The sequence below is a fragment of the Anoplophora glabripennis genome, unplaced genomic scaffold, assembly GCF_000390285.2.
Source record: "Anoplophora glabripennis isolate ALB-LARVAE unplaced genomic scaffold, Agla_2.0 scaffold41, whole genome shotgun sequence".
Lineage (NCBI taxonomy): Eukaryota > Metazoa > Arthropoda > Insecta > Coleoptera > Cerambycidae > Anoplophora > Anoplophora glabripennis.
In genome coordinates, this window is record NW_019416901.1 from 1,282,868 (window position 1) to 1,302,488 (window position 19,621).

Below are 19,621 nucleotides of genomic sequence, written 5' to 3' on the forward strand. Positions count from 1 at the left end.
CACTATTTTCGTGTAAAGTGTTCAATTGTCTATCGAATTGGTCTCTTGCAAAATTTGGATTAAAGCAACCATTTTTAAGAGAAACACCTTTGTAGAAAATTTGTAAATCCAATTTTATTTTCATTCATTTTAGTTTCACATAGTAGGCTTGTGCTATTCAAAATAAAATTAAACATCGCCTGTCACTAATGTCATTGTGTACAAGTGAGTTAAGTAAACTAGATTATAAGCTCCTTTTTATCATTTTTACGCTTTAATTTTACATAAACTTTAACGCCCTGTATCTCGTTAAAGGAGGCATTTGCGACCCTATGTTTATTAAGACTTTTCGTCTTAATTTTTCAGGTATTACTTACCCTAGAAGTCTGTCAGCGGAAAAAAAATCTAAACCTTTGTACTCTTGAATATTTTTCTTATCTTTTTTATTTTTAGTTATTTTCAAAAATATGCATTCTAAACCGTTTAAACTTTTATAATATATTGTTAGCACATAAAAATATAAATTGTAGAATTGTACCTTTAATTTTAAATCTTGTGAAAAATTCATCAATTTTTGTACTGATTTTTTTTCCGAAAAAGCGAATTAACAGCGAATTTTTATGCTAATGACTTAAAGTTCATTTTAAAGATTTTTTTAAGTAGGTACTTTAAAAAATGTTCTGTGTATTTTTCTTGAATTTTTTTTTTAGTTAAATGCTTCGAATTTAGTTTTTGGCGGACATGAAATTATATTCAACCAGCCGTATCTCAGAACCTATTGCACCTACATAAATGAAAAAAAACTCATCTTTTTATTTTTCTATAAGCTCCATTTTCTTCGTGTTTTTTTTTTCATAGAATGTCTATTTTCCGAGTTATTCCAGAAAAACTACTGAAAAAACGTCTTTTTTTTAATAAAAAATGTACATATTCAATCACCAAATAACTCGGAAAATATTGTCTTATCGAAAAATGATGATAAGATACTTTTTGCTTAAAATTGATTTCTTTATCAATTCCTGGGGTTATTTTCAATATTTTATTTTTCATCCTCTGGGCAAAAGCACTATCGGCATTATATAACTTTTGTTTCTTTAGCTATTTTCTACTTACAGTCCAAGCTTCACTTTAATCGGTTGGTTCCCTGGACTGGTATTTCTGCCACACTTTTTGGCGCAAAGGTTTATTACATTTTTTTTCTATGGACATGAAAATATAGGTATCAAATGGTAAATCAGGTCTACATGCCTATTTGTGGCTTTTGGTTTGCTTTCTTTAATTATTTTAGTTCACGATCCCACAAAATAAAAACCGTACGAACAAAATTAGCAAAAAGGCGAAACTCATTAAATCTTTGTCTTATATGCATTTATAAACTGATAAATTCTTATGTGGCGTTTCTTTTTTTTTTAGTATATGTGCGGGCTTTAGATTATCCAGAAACGACTCTCTCCATCAACCTAATCGATCCTAAGGATGTAATAGTTTTAAAGGGACAAGGTACGACACTAAGGTGTGACGCAAGATCCTCCTCAAAGGGCTTAGAGGTAAGCGTGTTGGTATAAATTGGTATCGCTTCAATTTCCTTAGCTCTAAAGTCACATCCATGGAAACAAAACGAATACATTTTCTCTTCAAGGTAACTTGGTTGCATAATAGTTCTCCAGTACCCTCGAATGACACTAGATGGAGCCAGCAGGAAGATGGCTCCCTCTACGTACCGAAAATTCTCTCAGGGAAAAGAGCCAATGGGGTGACTGGAGAATACCAATGCCTCGTTAGGAATAGAGTGGGCGCCTTACTTTCAGGGGTGGCAAAGTTGAGGGTTGCATGTAAGTCAATTCAAACTTGTCCAAAAATGTTAGTCGTCATACGCAATACAAAAATTGGTTTACAAGAAAATTTAATTTTGAATGTACTTTTGCATGAAAGTGAATCAAGTAACCAATAACTAAAAACATTTTTATGAATTTGCTCGCCTGAAAATTTTTTTCGTCGTTTTACAGGTACAAAACTTAATTTAGTTTTGAAAATATTGCAGTAATGCGGAAAATAATTTATTAACAAATTAATTCACACTGAATATACAGGCTATTTTCTAAATTTCTGTCAAAACTTGAGAAAGGTTCTTCTTGGGTCAATTTTAAACCAAAAAGCCAGAGGCGGAAGCCACTAGTTCTAACTGTTTTTACATTATTCGAAGAAACATCATTTTCTTAGTTTAAAATAAACTTTTATCCAATACTATTTGTTTTACATGAAAATAAAATTCTATACAATTTTCTGTAAACTGATTAGTTTAGGTTTACTTTAGATCCTCGATCTGAAAAAGGCTTTTTAGTCTAAAATTACCCAAATTATGACATGGACTTAAAAAACACTCTCGCAGACTTTCAGATGTTACGATCTCGTGTAAAAATCAAATACGTTTATTGTAGCAATGGATCGCAATTTCACCAAGAACCCGAACAACCTTTCTGTCCCGGAATCTCAACCGGGCGTTCTTCAATGCAGCATACATTCAGTACCTCCTGCTGAAATTCAGTGGGAATTCAATAATCAACCTCTACCTCAGCACACAAGGTATATAATATGATAATTACATCCATACGTTTAAATAATAAATAACTAAATATTTATTGTTTTTTTGCCCTTATAAGTAAAGATATCATTTGTTTTTAGATATGTTCCTCTGCCCAACGGGGCTTTGTTAATTTCAAAAACTCAGTTTTCTGATGCAGGATCTTATAGGTGAGTGTTTTTAGATGACGTGGTTAATTGTCTGTTTTATTATCCCATGAATTTATTCCAACTTTTTTAAAACATTTTTTAGATGTAAAGCAACAAATAATATACTTAATGTTACTAAGTACAGCAGAACAGCTCTACTGACAGTGTCCCCAGCATTGAGGCAGTTGACGGCACCGACTTTTCTACCTCTTGACATTTCACCCAATAATACCGTTTACGTTGGTGAAAACCTAAATTTATATTGTGCTGTGATGGGCTGGCCTATACCGACAGTACAATGGCTTAATAGTAAGTACCGATACCATCTGTAAGCACTTGACGACTTTTATATTCTTTAAGGCCACAGAGTAGTAGTAAGTAACAGGACCGATCTGCCGATAAATACCTCCAAGGCTCTCGTGTCAGACAATTACACTTGTATGGCCTACAATACCGTGGATCGTATCACGAGAATCTATAGGGTGGAAGTTCACCAGAAACCGCAGTTTAACGTTACCCCTATATCTAAGTCCTATCCTGCAGCGCAAACCGTTAGATTAGACTGTCAGGCTTTCGGCGTACCTGATCCGAAGATATACTGGTTGAAAGACGGTCGACCGCTTACCCACGATACCAGGATTAAGAAACAGCCGACGGGTTTGGTTTTCAGTCATACGTTCAACAGCGATTCAGGTTAGAACATTGATCTTTGCTCCGGAATAAAAGCTAACGGTGTCGTTCCTCAGGTATTTACCAGTGCATAGCTGTGAACTCGGCTGGTAAGATATGGACCGCGGCGCAGATAGAGATAAACGTTTCTCTTAGTCCTAGGCCACCTGAAAACGTACAATGTCGCTCCTACGACGCTACAAGTATCTGTTTGAATTGGAAACCACCAGGGAATGTTTCAGTCCAGGCTTACAGCGTGCATTCCTTTTACAGAGGTAAGCCGTTCTTTTGTCACTTGTTTATCTGCTAAGTCCTCGTTTATGTATATTTATACTTAGATAACTATTACTGGAAATCGAGATATTTTTGAAAAAAATTAATAACTCTGGTCGTCGAATATATACACAAAATACCAAAAAACATATTACAAATGTCAAACTTTGAACTGAGTAAAATGACATTTGACAGATAGGTTAGGTGAACAGTCTTTTGTTTATTGTTACTACAATCAAGGCAAATGCTATCATATTCTTTTCCAAGCAACTAAAAATTCGGAAAACAAACTTTATGTTTAGTTTTGTCAGATTGAAGTTTGTTCGCTCTTTCAATTTTTCTACACAAAATTGCAACTTGTCATGACGTTCGACAACCGCAGTAGAAATGACCAATTTTAGATCACAGCTCATCTTAAAGTTCATTTAAGTTTCATATAGACAAGCATTTTTTATGTGTCCCTTGTCGTGATGTCAGTTATATTTCTAGCACAAGGATTAGAAAAGAAGGAAGTTATAGGACCTGAATATGTTACAAACATGACCCATTTCCAAGCAGGGGGTCTCGATAGCAGTACAAATTATACCTTTTATATTCGTACGTACTCCAAAGCCGCCAGTGAACGCTCCGAGAAAGTCATGTGCGCGACGGGTAAAAACTTCCAGATTTCCGTTAGAGTTGTAGGTGTTACAGGTGTATTCATCTTTTAGGTGTCAAAGGCAACCGCAATCTAGATATAACCCCCGTTAACGCAGACTCGGTATCGTTGAAGTGGTCGGAAATTAGTACGGACGTGTCTTGTGACGGAGCTAAAGGTTTTTACAAAGTACAATGGAAGCGCGAGGCACACTCCTCGATCAATGTCGAACGTACCTTAAAACGCAAACATGTCATTACTGGTGAGTCCCTAAAGTACCGTTTTAGTGCCAGTTTCAAAAATCGATATGAAACATCGTAAATCTTACGATTTTGAATATTTTTAGGACTTTTACCTGGTACAAACTATGAATTTCGAGTCACATCTACCTCATACATCAAGGACTTAGACCCTTGGACACCATATACTCACTCGAAGATAGACAATGTATATGTAGCTAGCGAAGAAACGGAGAACACCACCGATAGTACAGATACGGTTCCGGTACCGCCGGGACAGTTAGAAGGCACACCGCAATCACCCACGTCTATTAAGTTGAGTTGGTTGGACGTAAGCCAGAAAAAATTCTACATGGTTTGCTACGTGTTGGTTAAAGAAGAGAAAAAATGCGAAGACGGCAAGTTGTTAAAGAGGTAACCACAATTAGTTTATCCGAATGTATATTCCAGTAATTTTGTTGAACAAAACAAACCCAAATTTAAATATTGAATTGTTGTTGTTGAGAACAAAAAAGTTTCTTTAGTCAAGAACAAATTGTTTTTTTACACAGTTCTGAAGGTGCAAGAAGCTGATGCTCATTACTTATGTGAGCGATGATGTGGCGTAGAATCGGAATTTATTTTTTTATCTCTTAAAATGTCAGTATTCTAATCCCATTTGCTGTACAATAATTATTTCGTTATACCTCATCTAGAATGTGTATTTTTTTTATTCGTTTTGCAGTTATTCAAACAAATTGGTAGTTTCCAAGTTGAAACCGAACACCACTTACGAATTCAAAGTTCGAACCCACAATTTGGAAGGAATATCTGGGTCTTTCTCCAAATCGATAGAAGTCCAAACACCCGCGGACGGTAAATATAATTTTTTTAATTTCTCAAACCATTTTAAACCATTCAAAATATACTGTCGATACATTTTTCACATTTATTTATAAAAAACACTCGTCTTTCACAGTACCTTCCGCAGTCCTAGACCTGAAGTACAAAGTAATAAACGAGAGCACCGTCTGCTTGCGCTGGCAGGCCCCGGCCCACAAAAACGGCAAATTGCAAAAGTACATTATATCCTACACCCCCGACAGGGACCGGCCCTTGGAGGAATGGGCGGACGTGACAGTTCCCTCTTACCAAAGAAAATCTACCGCCTGCTGGTTGGGCGAGCAAGATATGGTTTCCACTTTCCTGGGAAATTTAACTTCTGAGAATCGGTACATGGTTTTAGTCAGGGCCACCTCGGACGTTGGTATCGGGAAGCCCACCGTTCCTATAGTCGTCACGACTAATCTCGGCAGCGACATGGAGGAACAGGCGCCCGAATCGCAGGACGATATCGATTATCACAAAAAAGTCGGTAGGTATAGCACCGTTATTTATTCATTTTAATATTCGATTGCGGCTATTATGTTGAAAATATTTGGAAATTCAAATATATTTCTTTTGAAATTGTAAAATATCACGGGTAATATATAACTAATTTGTGAAAATCTTTGTTCATGGTTTTCAGTATTCAAAGAAAACGCGCTTTTGTCAACAAATTGTCCATCCATTATCACCTACAATATAAACCCTCACAACTGACGCGTTATCAGGTAGTGATGTCGCTACAAGTGGTTGTTAGTCTTTAATCGGAAACTAATATCTCTTATTTTTCATTAATTTGAACCAATTTCATAAATTTGAGGTTAGGTGGAAGCCATAACCTATAACTAATGGTGTAGTAAAGCGACATCGCACACGAACCGTCCAGGTTTTATAATCTAGGTGATAACGGCCCTCCCCGAACGTTCTGTGATCTTGTTACAAACCGCTTACTTGTTTGTGTTTATATCCAGGTGTCATTGTTGGAGTGATAATGGCGTTAATGTGCATTGCTTGTTGTATTACCTGTATTTTGGTCAGAAGACGTTGCTTGAAACGTCGCGCTTTGGCTCGGGTTCGAATGGCGGCGTCAAACAACTATTATCCCGCCGTCGCACATTACACCTCCCATGTTGGTGCTGTGCAGGTCAGACTGGAAGATCCCTACGCGGCGAATATCCACGAGACTCAGCACCTCGTCGCCGAGGCCCATTCCACTCACATACCGCCGGTTTCTCCGAGCCATTTGGACACTAAGGTAGGTTGATTGTCGATGTGGATAGAATTTTTTAAATTCAGTCTATCACTTTATATTTCGCCATTGATTTTTTGAAAATTTCATTATTCAAATGAGAATCGTGTTTCCTTACGTAGGCTTCACAGTTGCACTGTTCTTGTACGAATACTCAATATTCGACCATTTCTGGATAATAAATTTGCCTTCGTTGGCAAGTATTTGGCTTACTTGTCCATTTTTAGTTGGTTTGTTCATGTGTGAATATCCAATATTCGGGCAATATAATGCATATGTGTGTGAGTAAACAGTTATTTGACCGAATACAAATGTTTTCCTTTCATAATACTCGAATAATTTCGATAGTTCTGTTTGCAAATGATCAGTTTGTAGGAGATTACGTAGTTACAGGCTGCCTAAGTAAATATGACGAATATTCGTCCGCAAATATTCATAGTATTCAAAATATTCGTCCACACAAGTGTGGAGTGGAAATGCAAATAAATAATATTTTTTTTGCATTTTAAACTACTTTAGCTGATATGAATATTCATTAGAAAATATTCGTAGAGTTTGCAAATATTCGTCCACACAAGTGTGGGGTGAAAATAAAAGGAATCCAATAATCAGTGTACTAAATAATCATGACTCTAGGTTTTAAGTGAATATGAATGTTTATTAAGAGTATTTGTAGAATTCACAAATATTCGTCCACTAATTGTGGAGCGAGAATCGAAGAATCTTGTTAGTCAGTCTAGCTCTGTTCACAGTCACTGTTCAAAATTTTAAGCATTGAGCATGAATATTCGATACTGAATATTCTTAGAGTTCACAAATATTCATCCACACAAGTGTGGAGCGGGAATGAGCTAAATAATAGGTCTAGCTCTGTTTGCAAATGTTCATTTCTATAACGAATTTAGGTGATAAGAAATTTTTCTTATGCTACGTTCGCTAGCGAATATTCATAGAATACTCGAATATTCGTTCAAACTGGCGTGAAGCGGAAATGGGAAAACCTATGATAATCGGACTTATCGAGATATTTCTCTCTGCAATGAAATTTTTTGTATTTCAGGGAGGTGAGGAGTTTCCAAATGGCAATGTGAACGGTTCAGCAAAACCATACATGAATGGGCATTTATCTAATGGTCATGTCCACATAACTGAAAATCCACAAGTAAGTATCCCCGGACACGATTAATTCTTTTGTGAAATGAACAAATTTAAAATGTGAGTATTGCAAGTAAAAAATTGGTATAAATGAATGCAAGAAAACAAAAAATAACTTTTTCTGTATATTCTCGTATTTTTAGAAGAAATAAGCAAAAAATGTGTTTCCAGCTTAATTTAGGAGAAAAATTTAACAGTACGCATCTTGATATTTTGATTCGTTAGCCATTTAATTGCTTTTTTTCTCAAATTTAGCCCGAGACGTTTGAACTACTTTTGTCTACTAGCTCGGGAAATACGAGAAATACTCCAAAAGTATCGAAATTTGCCCACCCTGTGCGAAGTACTGCCACACTTTTAATAGGAAAATCATTGTATAGTGGAATATTACACTTTTGTCTGTATTTTTTCAGTATTACGCATTTGAATGCAACGGCCACGCGGGATCGAAAAAATCCAAGCGTCCCGAAAAACTCGACTTCGAGGAGGACTCGAACTCGAACGTGAAGTCCTCGAAATTCTACGACCTCTACAGATTGTTTGAGAACTCGAAAAAGTCGAACCCGAACTATCACCAGTGCAATCCTCACGTTGAGCAAAACGTATGCAAATTGAGAAATTCGAACAGCGGGTCCCTGGAGCTGTCCGGGGACCTCTCGGCGAACGATACGCAGTTGACTTGTTTAGACGACTCCCTTGGCATCAGCGTGGTTAACAGCCATAGGAGGACGTCGCCTATCTTAGGTCCTAACGGATAACATTATTAGTTTCTAGCCAGACGTTTGTTAAAATAATTGACATTTTACAGTCATGACCAATTGTAAGCTATAACAGTTTTTTTTTACGTTGATTTACAATACATACTGCCCTATTTACAAAACGCAAACCCAAAGTTGAGAACACAGCTTTACAAACAACCACGATAGGACTGATTTTTTTTTACGTTTCCCCGATGGCAATATTCCACGTTAAATTACAGTACGCAACAAGTCTTCTGTCTTTATTTGATTTTTTTTTTTGTATATATTACTATTGCTCAATATAAACAATACTGTCAGTTGTTTTATCTGCATTACACCAACTTATCAGAGAGACGGGTGCACAAAAGTCGGAACGCGCCCGGAAATGATCGGAATCCAATGTAAAGTAGCTTAATATATTTTTCCGTGATTCGGGCGGGCCTCCACATCGAATCTATAACGGTAACAATAATAATAATAACACTATCTGGAACGTGCAGTATTCGTATTCGTATTTATGTGATACGCGAATCTCCAATACGGTTTAACGGAGCGGTTTTTATGAAATCTTCGTTTTTTTTCACTTGGTGTTTTGTTTGCGTGGGGCGGACTAAATTTGACGGGATTTGAGGTTATCTTGGAAACAATTTGTTCGTCTGATTGAAAAAAAGGCGAAAAGTTTCTTATGATAAATTTTGAGCAGAAGCTCGTTCGTTTTTCGAGGATGTAAAAATTGTTGGACGGTTGGTCGAGATTGATGAGGTTTTTTGGCGAATAAAAAATGCAATCTTCTAAATTGACATTTTTTGCTGTGTTATTTATTCTTTAATATTTCGTTTTCTTAGGTTTATACAGCACAAACGAAAATTCGTTTATAAACAGTATTTGTACGTCTTCAGAATGAAAACAATTTTTAAAATGAAAATATTTTCATGAAAAGTTTAAAAATTTCCTGTTTGGCACATCCTCGAGGTTGAATAGGGATCACAACCCCCAAGATTCCTTTTTTATATTGGAAATATTTTGCATTGTTTTTCAGTTTATTTTATTTAAATAAAATCCTTTTTATTTAAATATGGTGCTAAAAAAATTAACAATCGAATACGAAACATTTTCCCTACAGGAGGAAATAGGCAACCAACAATACATTTTTATAGATTTTATTACAAAGTGTTTAAATATGATTTATTGCACAAATAATAGACTTTCCTCCATTCTAGAGCAAATTTTCTATGAAATGGAGTTAGTTTGAAACTCAAATTACTTTTTGCCGTAAAGAAATTTGTAATTTGCATCGTAAATTACAAATTTCTTTACACCAAAAAGTAATTTGAGTTTCAAATTAACTCCATTTTATAGAAAATCTGCTTTAAAATAGTGGAAAGTCTGTTATTTGTGCATTAATTCATATTTAGACAAATTGTGTAATAAAATCTGTAAAAATGTATTGCTGGTTGCCTATTTCCTATAGATGCCGCTTAATGTAATAGATGTCGCTGTGCTGATTTGTGTTCTTATCACGATTGCGACTCGTAAATCAAAAGGAAAGGGTTTGCACCAAACATAACCTAAAAGTTTCAGTTCATTATTTTTTCAGTGGTGCATCAGTTTTTTCCAAAACGCAGTTTTAGTTTACAAGTAAGGAAATAATATGTAAAAAATTACTGTTTTTTGAAGATTTCTTAAATTTTTTCATTTTTATGATTTTTAATAAACTGCAGTCACGTTATTTCGTATATAGGATCTTTTCGTTGGAATAGCGAACGGGTTAATATCAAAGAATGCTTAAAAAATTGTCGGTGATCAGGTTTTAGCGGTTTGTTGAATTTAATTTAAAATTTTTTCGCGTGGGTCTCGATTGATCACTATATTAACAGCTGGTAAAAATTACGGTGGTCGTATTTCTATAAAGAAGCAAGTTTTTTCCGGTTTCAGTGAATTTGGGTTCCTGCAATGCTAAATAGACGCTTACCATATTATCGTTCTTTCCAAGAACTTTGGATCATTTTTAAAGGCATTTAGGAGGGCTCTATAGCAAATAGCCAACCAGCAATACATTTTTATAGATTTTATTACGCAGTTTGTCTAAATATGAATTAGTGCACAAATAACAGACTTTCTTCCATTCCAATGCAGATTTTCTATAAAATGGAGTTAGTTTGAAACTCAAATTACCTTTTGGTGCAAAGAAATTTGTAATTTGCTTGTTCAAAAGCGGCAAATTACTAATTTCTTTACAACAAAAAGTAATTTGAGTTTCAAACTAACTCCATTTTATAAAAAATCTGCGTTGGAATGGAGGAAAGTCTGTTATTTCTGCATTAATTCATATTTAGACAGACTGTGTAATAAAATCTATAAAAATGTATTGTTGGTTGCCTATTTGCTATGGAACTCTCTTAAAGCACTGTGTTTAGCCTGTACATATATATTTTTTTATGGCAAATGAACCACAGTAGGCGAGGGATTATACAAATACTTAGCATCTTTTTGTTTGATTGTGAGGATTTTCGGCACCACTTTCGCACTAATTTATTGCGTGTTCAAATTCTCGTGTAAAGTTTGCCTTATGCATCTTTTGTGAATTCGTACAATTTCAGCAATAGTACGAATAGTTAACCGATGGTCGGATCGGATCAGATTTGCAATTTTTTCAATATTTTTATCCCTTTTTGACGTGGTAAGGTGACCCTGGCGTGCGTCATCTTCAACGTCTTCTCGATCATTTTGGAAAAAATTAGTCAAAAACCTGCGAACGTGATAAATGTTCATTTTCATATACTTCTCTAAATAAAATATAAGTTTCAGTAGCGGTTTTTTCAAATTTCACGACAATTGATTGCTCTATTACAACACAGCATTTTTCTGGCAGAACAAAAAATAGATCTTATACGAACGAAGGCAACGGCCAAACTAATATGTCTACAGACACGGTAAAGGCGACAATTGAAAGAAGCTTTACGCTTTGGCACATGTAACGTCAGTTTCGTTATTTTATAGCCACACCTCGTACGATCGCTTTAATTTTCACCAGCCAGCACCAGATTGTACGACAGCGTTAAAATAGTCGCTGCAACTCTCGTTATCGAAAATCCGGAAACGAATGCTAACAATCCACCGAATCTTCGATTGAAATTTGTTATCGTTTATCGTTTACGTATTTTTTATCGCAGTATTGTCCACGTTCAGTATGCGTTTTGAATGCGTTTGCAGAAGTGTTATTGTTGTTGTTGTGAACGCAGGACCCGGATCCAGTCGCGAGGAACATCGGATTAAAAAAATGTCTCATCGTAAGTTGGTGTAACCCAATATTACTCTAACTATAATAATGTCTATAGTTGAAATACCGGTACCTGAAAAAAATTACATATAGTTAGTATTAAGTAAGAAATATTGTATAGTTATATTACTGTTCTCGTCATATACAGAAAATGAACAAATATTGTCGAAAACGTAAAACTACTGGCTGGAAAACTCGCATGTGCCCGCACTCACGAGGCAGGACCGTCGTCATTTGAATCTCAGTTCTGTATATGACAGGTGTACGAGCATGCGTGAATGGTGTATATATAGATAAGTGTATAGTTGTTGAATATGATGTTAAATGTTACATAAACAGAAAAAAACGGTGTTGTTTGTTCTATATTAGACGTTACCACAGATATTTATTAATTTAAATATTACCCAAAGATATTCCGTTGTTAATGAAAATACAATAACGTACAAAATTTTTATGAACTGTTATTTGCGTCACAGTTCCGTGTGGTGTGTGCCTTTTATATTGTACAAAACAACGATTAGTTCTCTTAATTCTTAACTGTCATACGTGGGAGTAGCGTTTCTTTTTATAGTTACCAGTTTTTTTTCCTCTCTCTTTCAAACAGGATACCTAACATCGTGGAACATTGTTTTTAATAGGAACGAAATGCTCAAATAATATAAAGACCGCACGTTACAAAAAAATCTAAAACGTAAGCTTCCCCCATTTCACACGTCGCTATTTTTGGATCTCTCCCTCTCTCCTTCCCCGATCATACTATAGAACGGTTAAATACTTAATATTTTCAGGGTTGTCAATATTTATATACCTCATGATAACATTCCTTGTCAAGAACAATAAGTATTAGAAAGGCCGCTTTTTTGAACAGTTACCTTGTTTTCATTTTTTTTCTCTCGTTTACCACCGACATTCCAGTTTCACCCGTACAAAAGTTTAAAGCAATAGTTGTTCATTTATCGGTTTACCGTCGCCTCCTATTTCACGATTAGTAACTAGGATGGAAAAGTATTGCATAGCTCGTCTTCTGTTAACAGTTACCGCCTGAAATATCGATTAAATCAAAAACCCGACCAGACGTCGACCTCCGACACGCACTAAATGCAGTTGTTCGCTTGTTCACTACCACCTATGGCCATTTTATTTCGGTTTTATTATTTAAACCGTTTATATGTACCAGGGTGTATACCAACCCAGATGACCGAATTTCATGAATTTTAGGTTCACGTTCTTGTGATTGATTTAAAACTGTCCAGTCATTTGATTTTAGACTTTCTGAAAGTACGTGGCCGATTATATCTGGTAGTTTGAAAACAGTTTGAGACTGTTGTCGGAACAAACAATTAGTCCACCGGCTGTCGCCACTGACTGTCACATCAAGCGCCATTTTGATTTTACTGTTTCTATGTACAGTCCGTACAATATTTGCTGAGATATAATTCCAAGAAAATAATAAGCCAATAAAGTTCTGCTGTCGGAACTACTGTAACAATTTACCGCTTACAATTTAAGAAGAAAAAAGATCACGAGGGTCAACTAGTCATTCAACATCTTTCTTTATTTCGGTTATTTCAGGTGACGATCGTATCACGACACGTTCACCAAGTGAACGAATATTTGCGATTGCGTCGGGTGATTTTTTTATTAGAAATCTTTCCGTATACAGGACGATTCGTTAACAATGGGAAAATCGAAAGCTGAAGACACTACACGCGGAACGGTGGCTGTTAGCGCAAACATGCCTTCTTCGAAAGTTGATAGTTTCGGAAATACAGGGTGTTGAAAGTTAAAATTTTAAAACATTTTTTTGCGATTATTCTGAAAATATGTGAAACTATATTTTTATAAGCGACGAATAACCAATTTTACTGAAAAGTTAGTTAATAACTTTTTGCCCTGTATGAAACTTGATTCAAAACCTGAAAGAGCAATCATTTGTCCATTAATTATGTACTCTAGTGTCATTTCGGTATCTCGATCCGTTTTCGAGAAAAATTGATTTAACGAACATTACGTTTTGATAATACGAGAAATTAAAAGCGAAACAAAGTGTTTCTTCATGTTATTACAACAATTAACGATAAAATAAATGAAATACGTTATAATGATTTAAAATAATTGTTCGGAGAATCCACCGTTGGCACTGATACACTTTACACAACGTTTTCTGAGAAATCTTCGAGTTTGAAACAACATATTGGGAGTGCGTCTGACGTCGTTGGCAGCGATTTGTATTCTTTGCCACAACTCTTTACGCGAACCAATATTCCTAACCTTCATATTTTCAGAATAATCACAAAAAAACTATTTAAAATTTTAACTTTCAACACCCTGTATACCCAAAACTATCAACTTTCGGATAAGGCATGTTTGCGCTAATGGCCACCATTTTACTTGTAGTATTTTCAGTTTTTGATTTTCCCATCGTTAGTGAATCACGCTGTATAAATGTGATGCTGCGGCTACATTTTGTCAGCGTTCCCTGTAAATTAAGAGCATTTCGACAAGTTTATTGTTTTCGTAAACACGTGTCATTGTTTAAAAAATGGTTATAACAGAAAGTGGCAACCAAGAAAGTCATTCTTCGTTGAGTTTATAATTAAATTTATTCTAATATCATTAAATTAAAGATTTTAGAATTTAGTCAAAAATTTATCGAAAACCTTTAAAATTTATTACAAGAATTTTTTGTCTTCTAAAAAGTATTAGGTTACGTTTTTTTCCATTCGGTGGAAATTTTATAACAGTCCCTTCAATTTTTGCAAGAACCATGCTTTGTTAAATATTTACGTGGGGAATACTGTTAAATAATTTGGTGGTCAATGAAAAATGTAAATTTTTCAAATTTACCCGGAAGATCTATGTCGGTGAATTTTATGGTAAAAATTTGGTATACACCCTGTATGTAATCGATTTAATGGATAGTGAACGACCCGGTACCATTAACCTTAATGCTGTTTAACCTACTAAAATAACTGTTACATTTCGTCCATTTTATTTCTTTATAGCGAGGTTCTCAGTCACCGTTCTGAAAAGGCGACTTGATGTGCCATTGTCTAAAATTTACAAATTTATTTGTACGTTTTCATTAGAATATATTAATATGTTTTTTAATTTTACATGCCAAAGATTGCCAAAAATTTATTTTTACAGTGTTGTTTACAAACCAAAAATATTTAAAACGACCGTTAGTCATTTGATCTACCAATAATTTTATCAATAGTTATCAGACCGTTATTATTGCTTAAAATTTAAAATATATTAATATATTTAAATTTACGTGTTTAGATGTAAACGAGTTTTAAGTCATTTAGGGTTTTTGATTTAAATGACATTCAGAGATAATTCTTATCCGGCACCTTCAGTATCTGTCGAATCAGTCTTATTTTCGAATATACAAATGACGACTTTTATTTTCAACCAAAATTAGTAATATTTAACTTCCAATAATTTGTTCAAATACTTATATACTGTTAAATCAGTTTTGAATCTACCTCATTATTATAATATATTTAATTATAAGTATTGTCCTAATATTATTAATGTTATTGTAGTTATTATTAATTTATGTTATGTCTCAGGGCATCGTTGTAGTAGATGGATTTTTTTCGCTTTATTATCGGACTTAAGTATAAAATTGTATATTGTATGACATCCATCCGATTATTTAATGATAAAATTGTTTTACCTATAAGTCTGAAATGTGAGGCTGCTAGTTGATATTTTTGCGAGCCAACAGACTACCCCTCTCCCCCTTTCTCGTTGAACTAAAATGCTAAAATATAACCCCGAAATTGTCTGCAACTCCTCGAAAACTAACTCTTTAAGTTCGTAAATTTCAACGGCAAAAATTTGTATCCGTATTCGTCACTAGCTTTAGGCACTTCCTCAAGGAGTTTGTGTATAATTTTTGGTTATATTTCCAATTCTTCAGATTTGTAATATACACACTCTGTTTGGCGTTAAGTCTAATCTGTAGAAAATAGATGTTTTTTTTAAAAATTTTATTTTTACTGTGGGATTTCAACCTCTTTGCCTTCAGCAGTTTACTACAGCTTTAAAACGTATTTATAACCGTCTGATGTGCTGGAAAATTTGGTGCTGCGTAAGTTCCTCTATTTCTTAAAGCAATTCTCCCCAGCAATGTGTCTTAAACGATTAGAATAGACACATTGCTTTATTCTACGATATGATTAGTTTGTTTAAACTTCGCTCACGAGTGGCATCATTTTACGTTATTTCCAACATCGAAAGGAAAACATGTTGATTGATATTTTATTTTGATATTTTTACCAATGGAAACGCCACATTAGTAACACAATAGGGTTAAATTAAAAAGATATTTAAAAGTGCAAAAATTTGTTGTAGGTATTTTTCAACTCAGATTCGCTTAAATAGAATATACAGACTGACAATATTTACATAAATAAAAAATTTTTCGGCGCATCAGGTGGGATAAATTAAGACTGGTCTTGTTTTAACTCCACGTTGTGATAGTATATTTTAATAAACAGTTTCGTAAGTATAATTGTACTGTCCCACAGTTGAAATATAGAATGTTAATACGGTTTTACAGTTAAATTTATATTGTATATTATATTTAAATAAAATGGTGTAAACGTGTTAATAATATATTTTTGTACGCTTGAATGATTGCGATATTAAAATGTATTTTAAAAAAAAAATAAATAAATTCCGAAATGAGTACTATCTCCAGAGTATTTTTTGTTCCCAAGATATGGCTTTCTCATTTTATGCAGAGGAGTCTTGTCTGTTGTCATTCTATGAATTTTAGCGCCATCTACTAAATTGCGAAAATTTTCTGTAATTAATTTTATTTTCACCACTAAAGTATTCGGTAAGTATCCCATCTTCAATAGTTTGTCTATGGTAATTTGATCTACTTCCAGTTTGAACTACTATCTAGGGAATTTTGGAGTTGCTGGTTTAAAATATTAATTTAATACCATTTTTATAAAACAAGCTAACATTATGTTACTATTTAATCATTACTAAACCTTTACTTGGCATTATTACTTATTGAAAGTTCTCTATTTACTTTAAAACCAATGAAAAATATGTTATTGAGGAATGGTATCTAGTGATGTTTGTCGCCACGAGTTACGTTGGCCAGAGTGTTTATCAAGGTCACCAAGAGTAAGTTGACGGAAGCTCGTAGTAGAAAATAAGTTTGTACTATTTATAAATTAAATAAACTATTAAACTAGCTCGAGGCTGTGATAATAGTATTTTATGGTGTATAATATTAACAGTACCGGTTGCAATATGTCGAACAAGTTTGAAAAGTACGTGTGTCGTTTCTCGCATGTTTTTTCGCAATTGTTTATGTCCATTGTTGATATTCCAGTTTGAAACATCACCATGTGGACAACTCAGATAGTGGCAGTGGGGACGAGGAAGTCGGTCCGAATATTTCAGACTTGGGCCCCATAGAGTATCCGCCTGGGGAGCACAGACTTCAACATCCGTATTGCCTCTGGTTCTCGAAAAGACCTTCACAAATACAGGGTTCGCAGGTAAGGTTTCGTTCGCTTCATAACCTGTAACACTTACACAAGACCAGCTTACTGTGCTAAATTATATTTTATTAATTACATCAAGTCTCATTTGAAAAGTGAAGGCATTGTTTTATAAGCTTCGAGAACACCGTTTGTATGACAAAATAACGTACAAATTTCTTCTGAAATTTGTGGCGCTTCTAAACAATAAGTAGAACATTACTTGAATATATATTTTTATTTTAATGACTCATTAATGTTGCATAAGACAGTTTTATGCTTAGTTTGCTTGTAACAAATAGTACACTTGGGTTAACCTCAATATATTTTGTTTAAATTTGCAGAATGGTTTTTAACCGTTTTATATAATTTTTTAGGGATATAGTCAAGCACTAAGGTTGGTAGGGCAGGTCGGCACAGTGGAACAGTGGTGGGCGCTATATTCCCATATGGTGAGGCTACAAGACATACCAGCCCATAGAGACTTACACCTCTTTAAAAAGGGTATAAAACCCATGTGGGAAGACTCGGCGAATAAAAAAGGGGGCAAGTGGGTACGCATTTTATAGTTACAAGTTATTTATTTGTTTGCAACATTATTTTCATATTTTTAGGTTATAAGGCTTCGAAAAGAACAGGCGGGGAAAGCTTGGGAAAATTTGTGTATGGCTATGTTAGGCGAACAATTTATGGTAAGTCATTTACTCTTTATAACCATTTTCAGCCCAGATTTTTTACTTACCGTTAGTTTTCTTTAAATTTGTGTATTTGTCAGGCAGGGAACGAAATATGCGGAGTGGTCGTGTCGACTAGATATCAAGAGTACCTCTTAAGTATTTGGAATCGGACTGCGTCGGATCAAGCGACGACGGCTCGGATTCGGGACGCCCTCAAACGTTTACTAAATATACCACCAAGTGCCACCATGGAGTACAAAACACACAATGATTGCCTTAAGTACGAGAAGAAATTGTCTCACCTCCACAATAAGTAAATAAACCGTGTTTTTTTCAGGGCCGCGAAAACTATACCAAACAATGCATTGAAAAGTTGACTGCATGACATTGTGACTATAGAAATTTGATTACAAATCTGTTAACAGTTCTTTTTTTTTTTTCTTTTAACCCAGTGTCTATGAATTTGAAAAAAGATCAATGTTTTACTTTTAACTGATAATAAATTTATTTCTGTTTCAATGGCGTTTATTACACCTGTCTAGATATTTGTTTTAATTTATTTCATTTATGAAATAAATACGCTCAGATTTATCTGAGCGTATACTACGACCCAAATGCGTGTGCACTCGCCTTTAGAGGGCCATTCATTTTCATGAAATTAGAAGTACATTGTTCCAATCTTTTTAAGCAGTGAAGTGGAACGTTCGCTTGCATTTGTTAACCAATCAAGTTGCGTTCAATGGTTCCAATTTTACATGCGCTGCCATCTATTGATTAGAAATTGTAATGAACTACGGAAGATACATTTACTTGGTAGGTAACTGTAACAGCTTACAACTTACTTGTGAATTAATTGAGCTTTTAGTCAATAGATGGCGTACTAAGAAAAATTTGTGAAACTGAAGATCAATTCTTATTAAAATATTTGCCGTGCCTGATATATTTGTAAAAAAATTTGCAACTTTTATTAAAATTTTATGTAGTTTGGGAACTAGGTATTAGGAACACAGAATGTCGAGGTGTTTGCCGCTCCTGATAAATCAAAACAGATCATCACAGAGTGATTGACGACCCCAGTTACGTACGGAACCGCCTTTAAAAAAGCACTTTAATTTTTTGACAATTGATTTTCTCAAAAATTATTAGGGCTCAGAAAGATCTGAAAAAAAACTATAACGAACCTGATAAATCCAAAACTACAATCAGTTCCTCTGTAGCTTTTCCAGTTTTCGAAATTTTCCATTTCTTAGATAATTTTTACAGTCTAAGATAATGTATGCGACAGGCAACCATATTTACATGTAAGCTGTTTAATATGTTGCGCGTTCACTGTGACTCGATTTATCTAAATGTATGTACAGGGTGTACCTTTTGGTTTAGTTTATTGCATAATTTCAAAAATAATTCTGATCATTCGTTAACAGTGATCTTCGAATCAACGTGAAATCTAGTACGGAAATAAAATTATTTGAAGTTAAATTCAGTTATTATTAATTGTACCAACAGTGTGGTACTTATTTACCAAAGCATCGAGAACCAGCAGTCCTAATATTCGAAGTAAAAAAGTTTACTAATGTTTCGAATCTTTTGAAGAATTATATAGTGGGTGCGTA

The 19,621-nt window shown here is 34.5% G+C and overlaps 3 protein-coding genes across 3 annotated transcripts in view; all 3 read left to right on the forward strand.

Moving 5' to 3' along the window:
- LOC111691285 (protogenin-like) overlaps positions 1–5,826 on the forward strand; it is a gene marked incomplete at its 3' end in the record, with an annotated part of 113,472 nt that extends 107,646 nt beyond the window's left edge. Inside the window, exons 9-20 of the mRNA XM_023455665.1 lie at positions 1,393–1,526; positions 1,619–1,811; positions 2,418–2,562; positions 2,662–2,730; positions 2,813–3,018; positions 3,070–3,402; positions 3,456–3,653; positions 4,141–4,302; positions 4,362–4,550; positions 4,635–4,941; positions 5,252–5,382; positions 5,486–5,826. Of these exons, the coding sequence (XP_023311433.1) occupies positions 1,393–1,526; positions 1,619–1,811; positions 2,418–2,562; positions 2,662–2,730; positions 2,813–3,018; positions 3,070–3,402; positions 3,456–3,653; positions 4,141–4,302; positions 4,362–4,550; positions 4,635–4,941; positions 5,252–5,382; positions 5,486–5,826 (2,408 nt within the window). The remainder of the gene's footprint in view (positions 1–1,392; positions 1,527–1,618; positions 1,812–2,417; positions 2,563–2,661; positions 2,731–2,812; positions 3,019–3,069; positions 3,403–3,455; positions 3,654–4,140; positions 4,303–4,361; positions 4,551–4,634; positions 4,942–5,251; positions 5,383–5,485) is intronic.
- LOC108917176 lies at positions 5,816–9,644 on the forward strand. Its single transcript, XM_023455662.1, has 4 exons — positions 5,816–5,881; positions 6,363–6,646; positions 7,701–7,802; positions 8,209–9,644. The coding sequence occupies exons 1-4, from the start codon at positions 5,827–5,829 to the stop codon at positions 8,551–8,553; spliced, it is 786 nt and encodes a 261-aa protein (XP_023311430.1). The 5' UTR covers positions 5,816–5,826; the 3' UTR covers positions 8,554–9,644.
- A 7,341-nt stretch (positions 9,645–16,985) lies between these two features.
- On the forward strand, positions 16,986–18,499 carry LOC108917202 (eukaryotic translation initiation factor 4E type 2). The gene is made up of 6 exons (XM_018723686.1): positions 16,986–17,118; positions 17,181–17,349; positions 17,709–17,885; positions 17,946–18,023; positions 18,107–18,288; positions 18,346–18,499. Exons 1-6 carry the CDS (start codon positions 17,066–17,068, stop codon positions 18,383–18,385), a joined length of 699 nt encoding a protein of 232 aa, XP_018579202.1. The 5' UTR covers positions 16,986–17,065; the 3' UTR covers positions 18,386–18,499.
- Positions 18,500–19,621: the final 1,122 nt, after the last annotated feature.

Bases quoted from the DNA above. Each gene is read 5' to 3' on its own strand.
- LOC108917176 (XM_023455662.1), top strand. From the start codon at position 5,827: ATGGAGGAACAGGCGCCCGAATCGCAGGACGATATCGATTATCACAAA. The intron at 5,882-6,362 runs GTAGGTATAGCA...GTTTATATCCAG, and splicing joins CGATTATCACAAAAAAGTCG to GTGTCATTGTTGGAGTGATA. The intron at 7,803-8,208 runs GTAAGTATCCCC...GTATTTTTTCAG, and splicing joins ACATAACTGAAAATCCACAA to TATTACGCATTTGAATGCAA.
- LOC108917202 (XM_018723686.1), top strand. From the start codon at position 17,066: ATGGTGTATAATATTAACAGTACCGGTTGCAATATGTCGAACAAGTTT. The intron at 17,119-17,180 runs GTACGTGTGTCG...TTGATATTCCAG, and splicing joins ATGTCGAACAAGTTTGAAAA to TTTGAAACATCACCATGTGG. The intron at 18,024-18,106 runs GTAAGTCATTTA...TGTATTTGTCAG, and splicing joins TGTTAGGCGAACAATTTATG to GCAGGGAACGAAATATGCGG.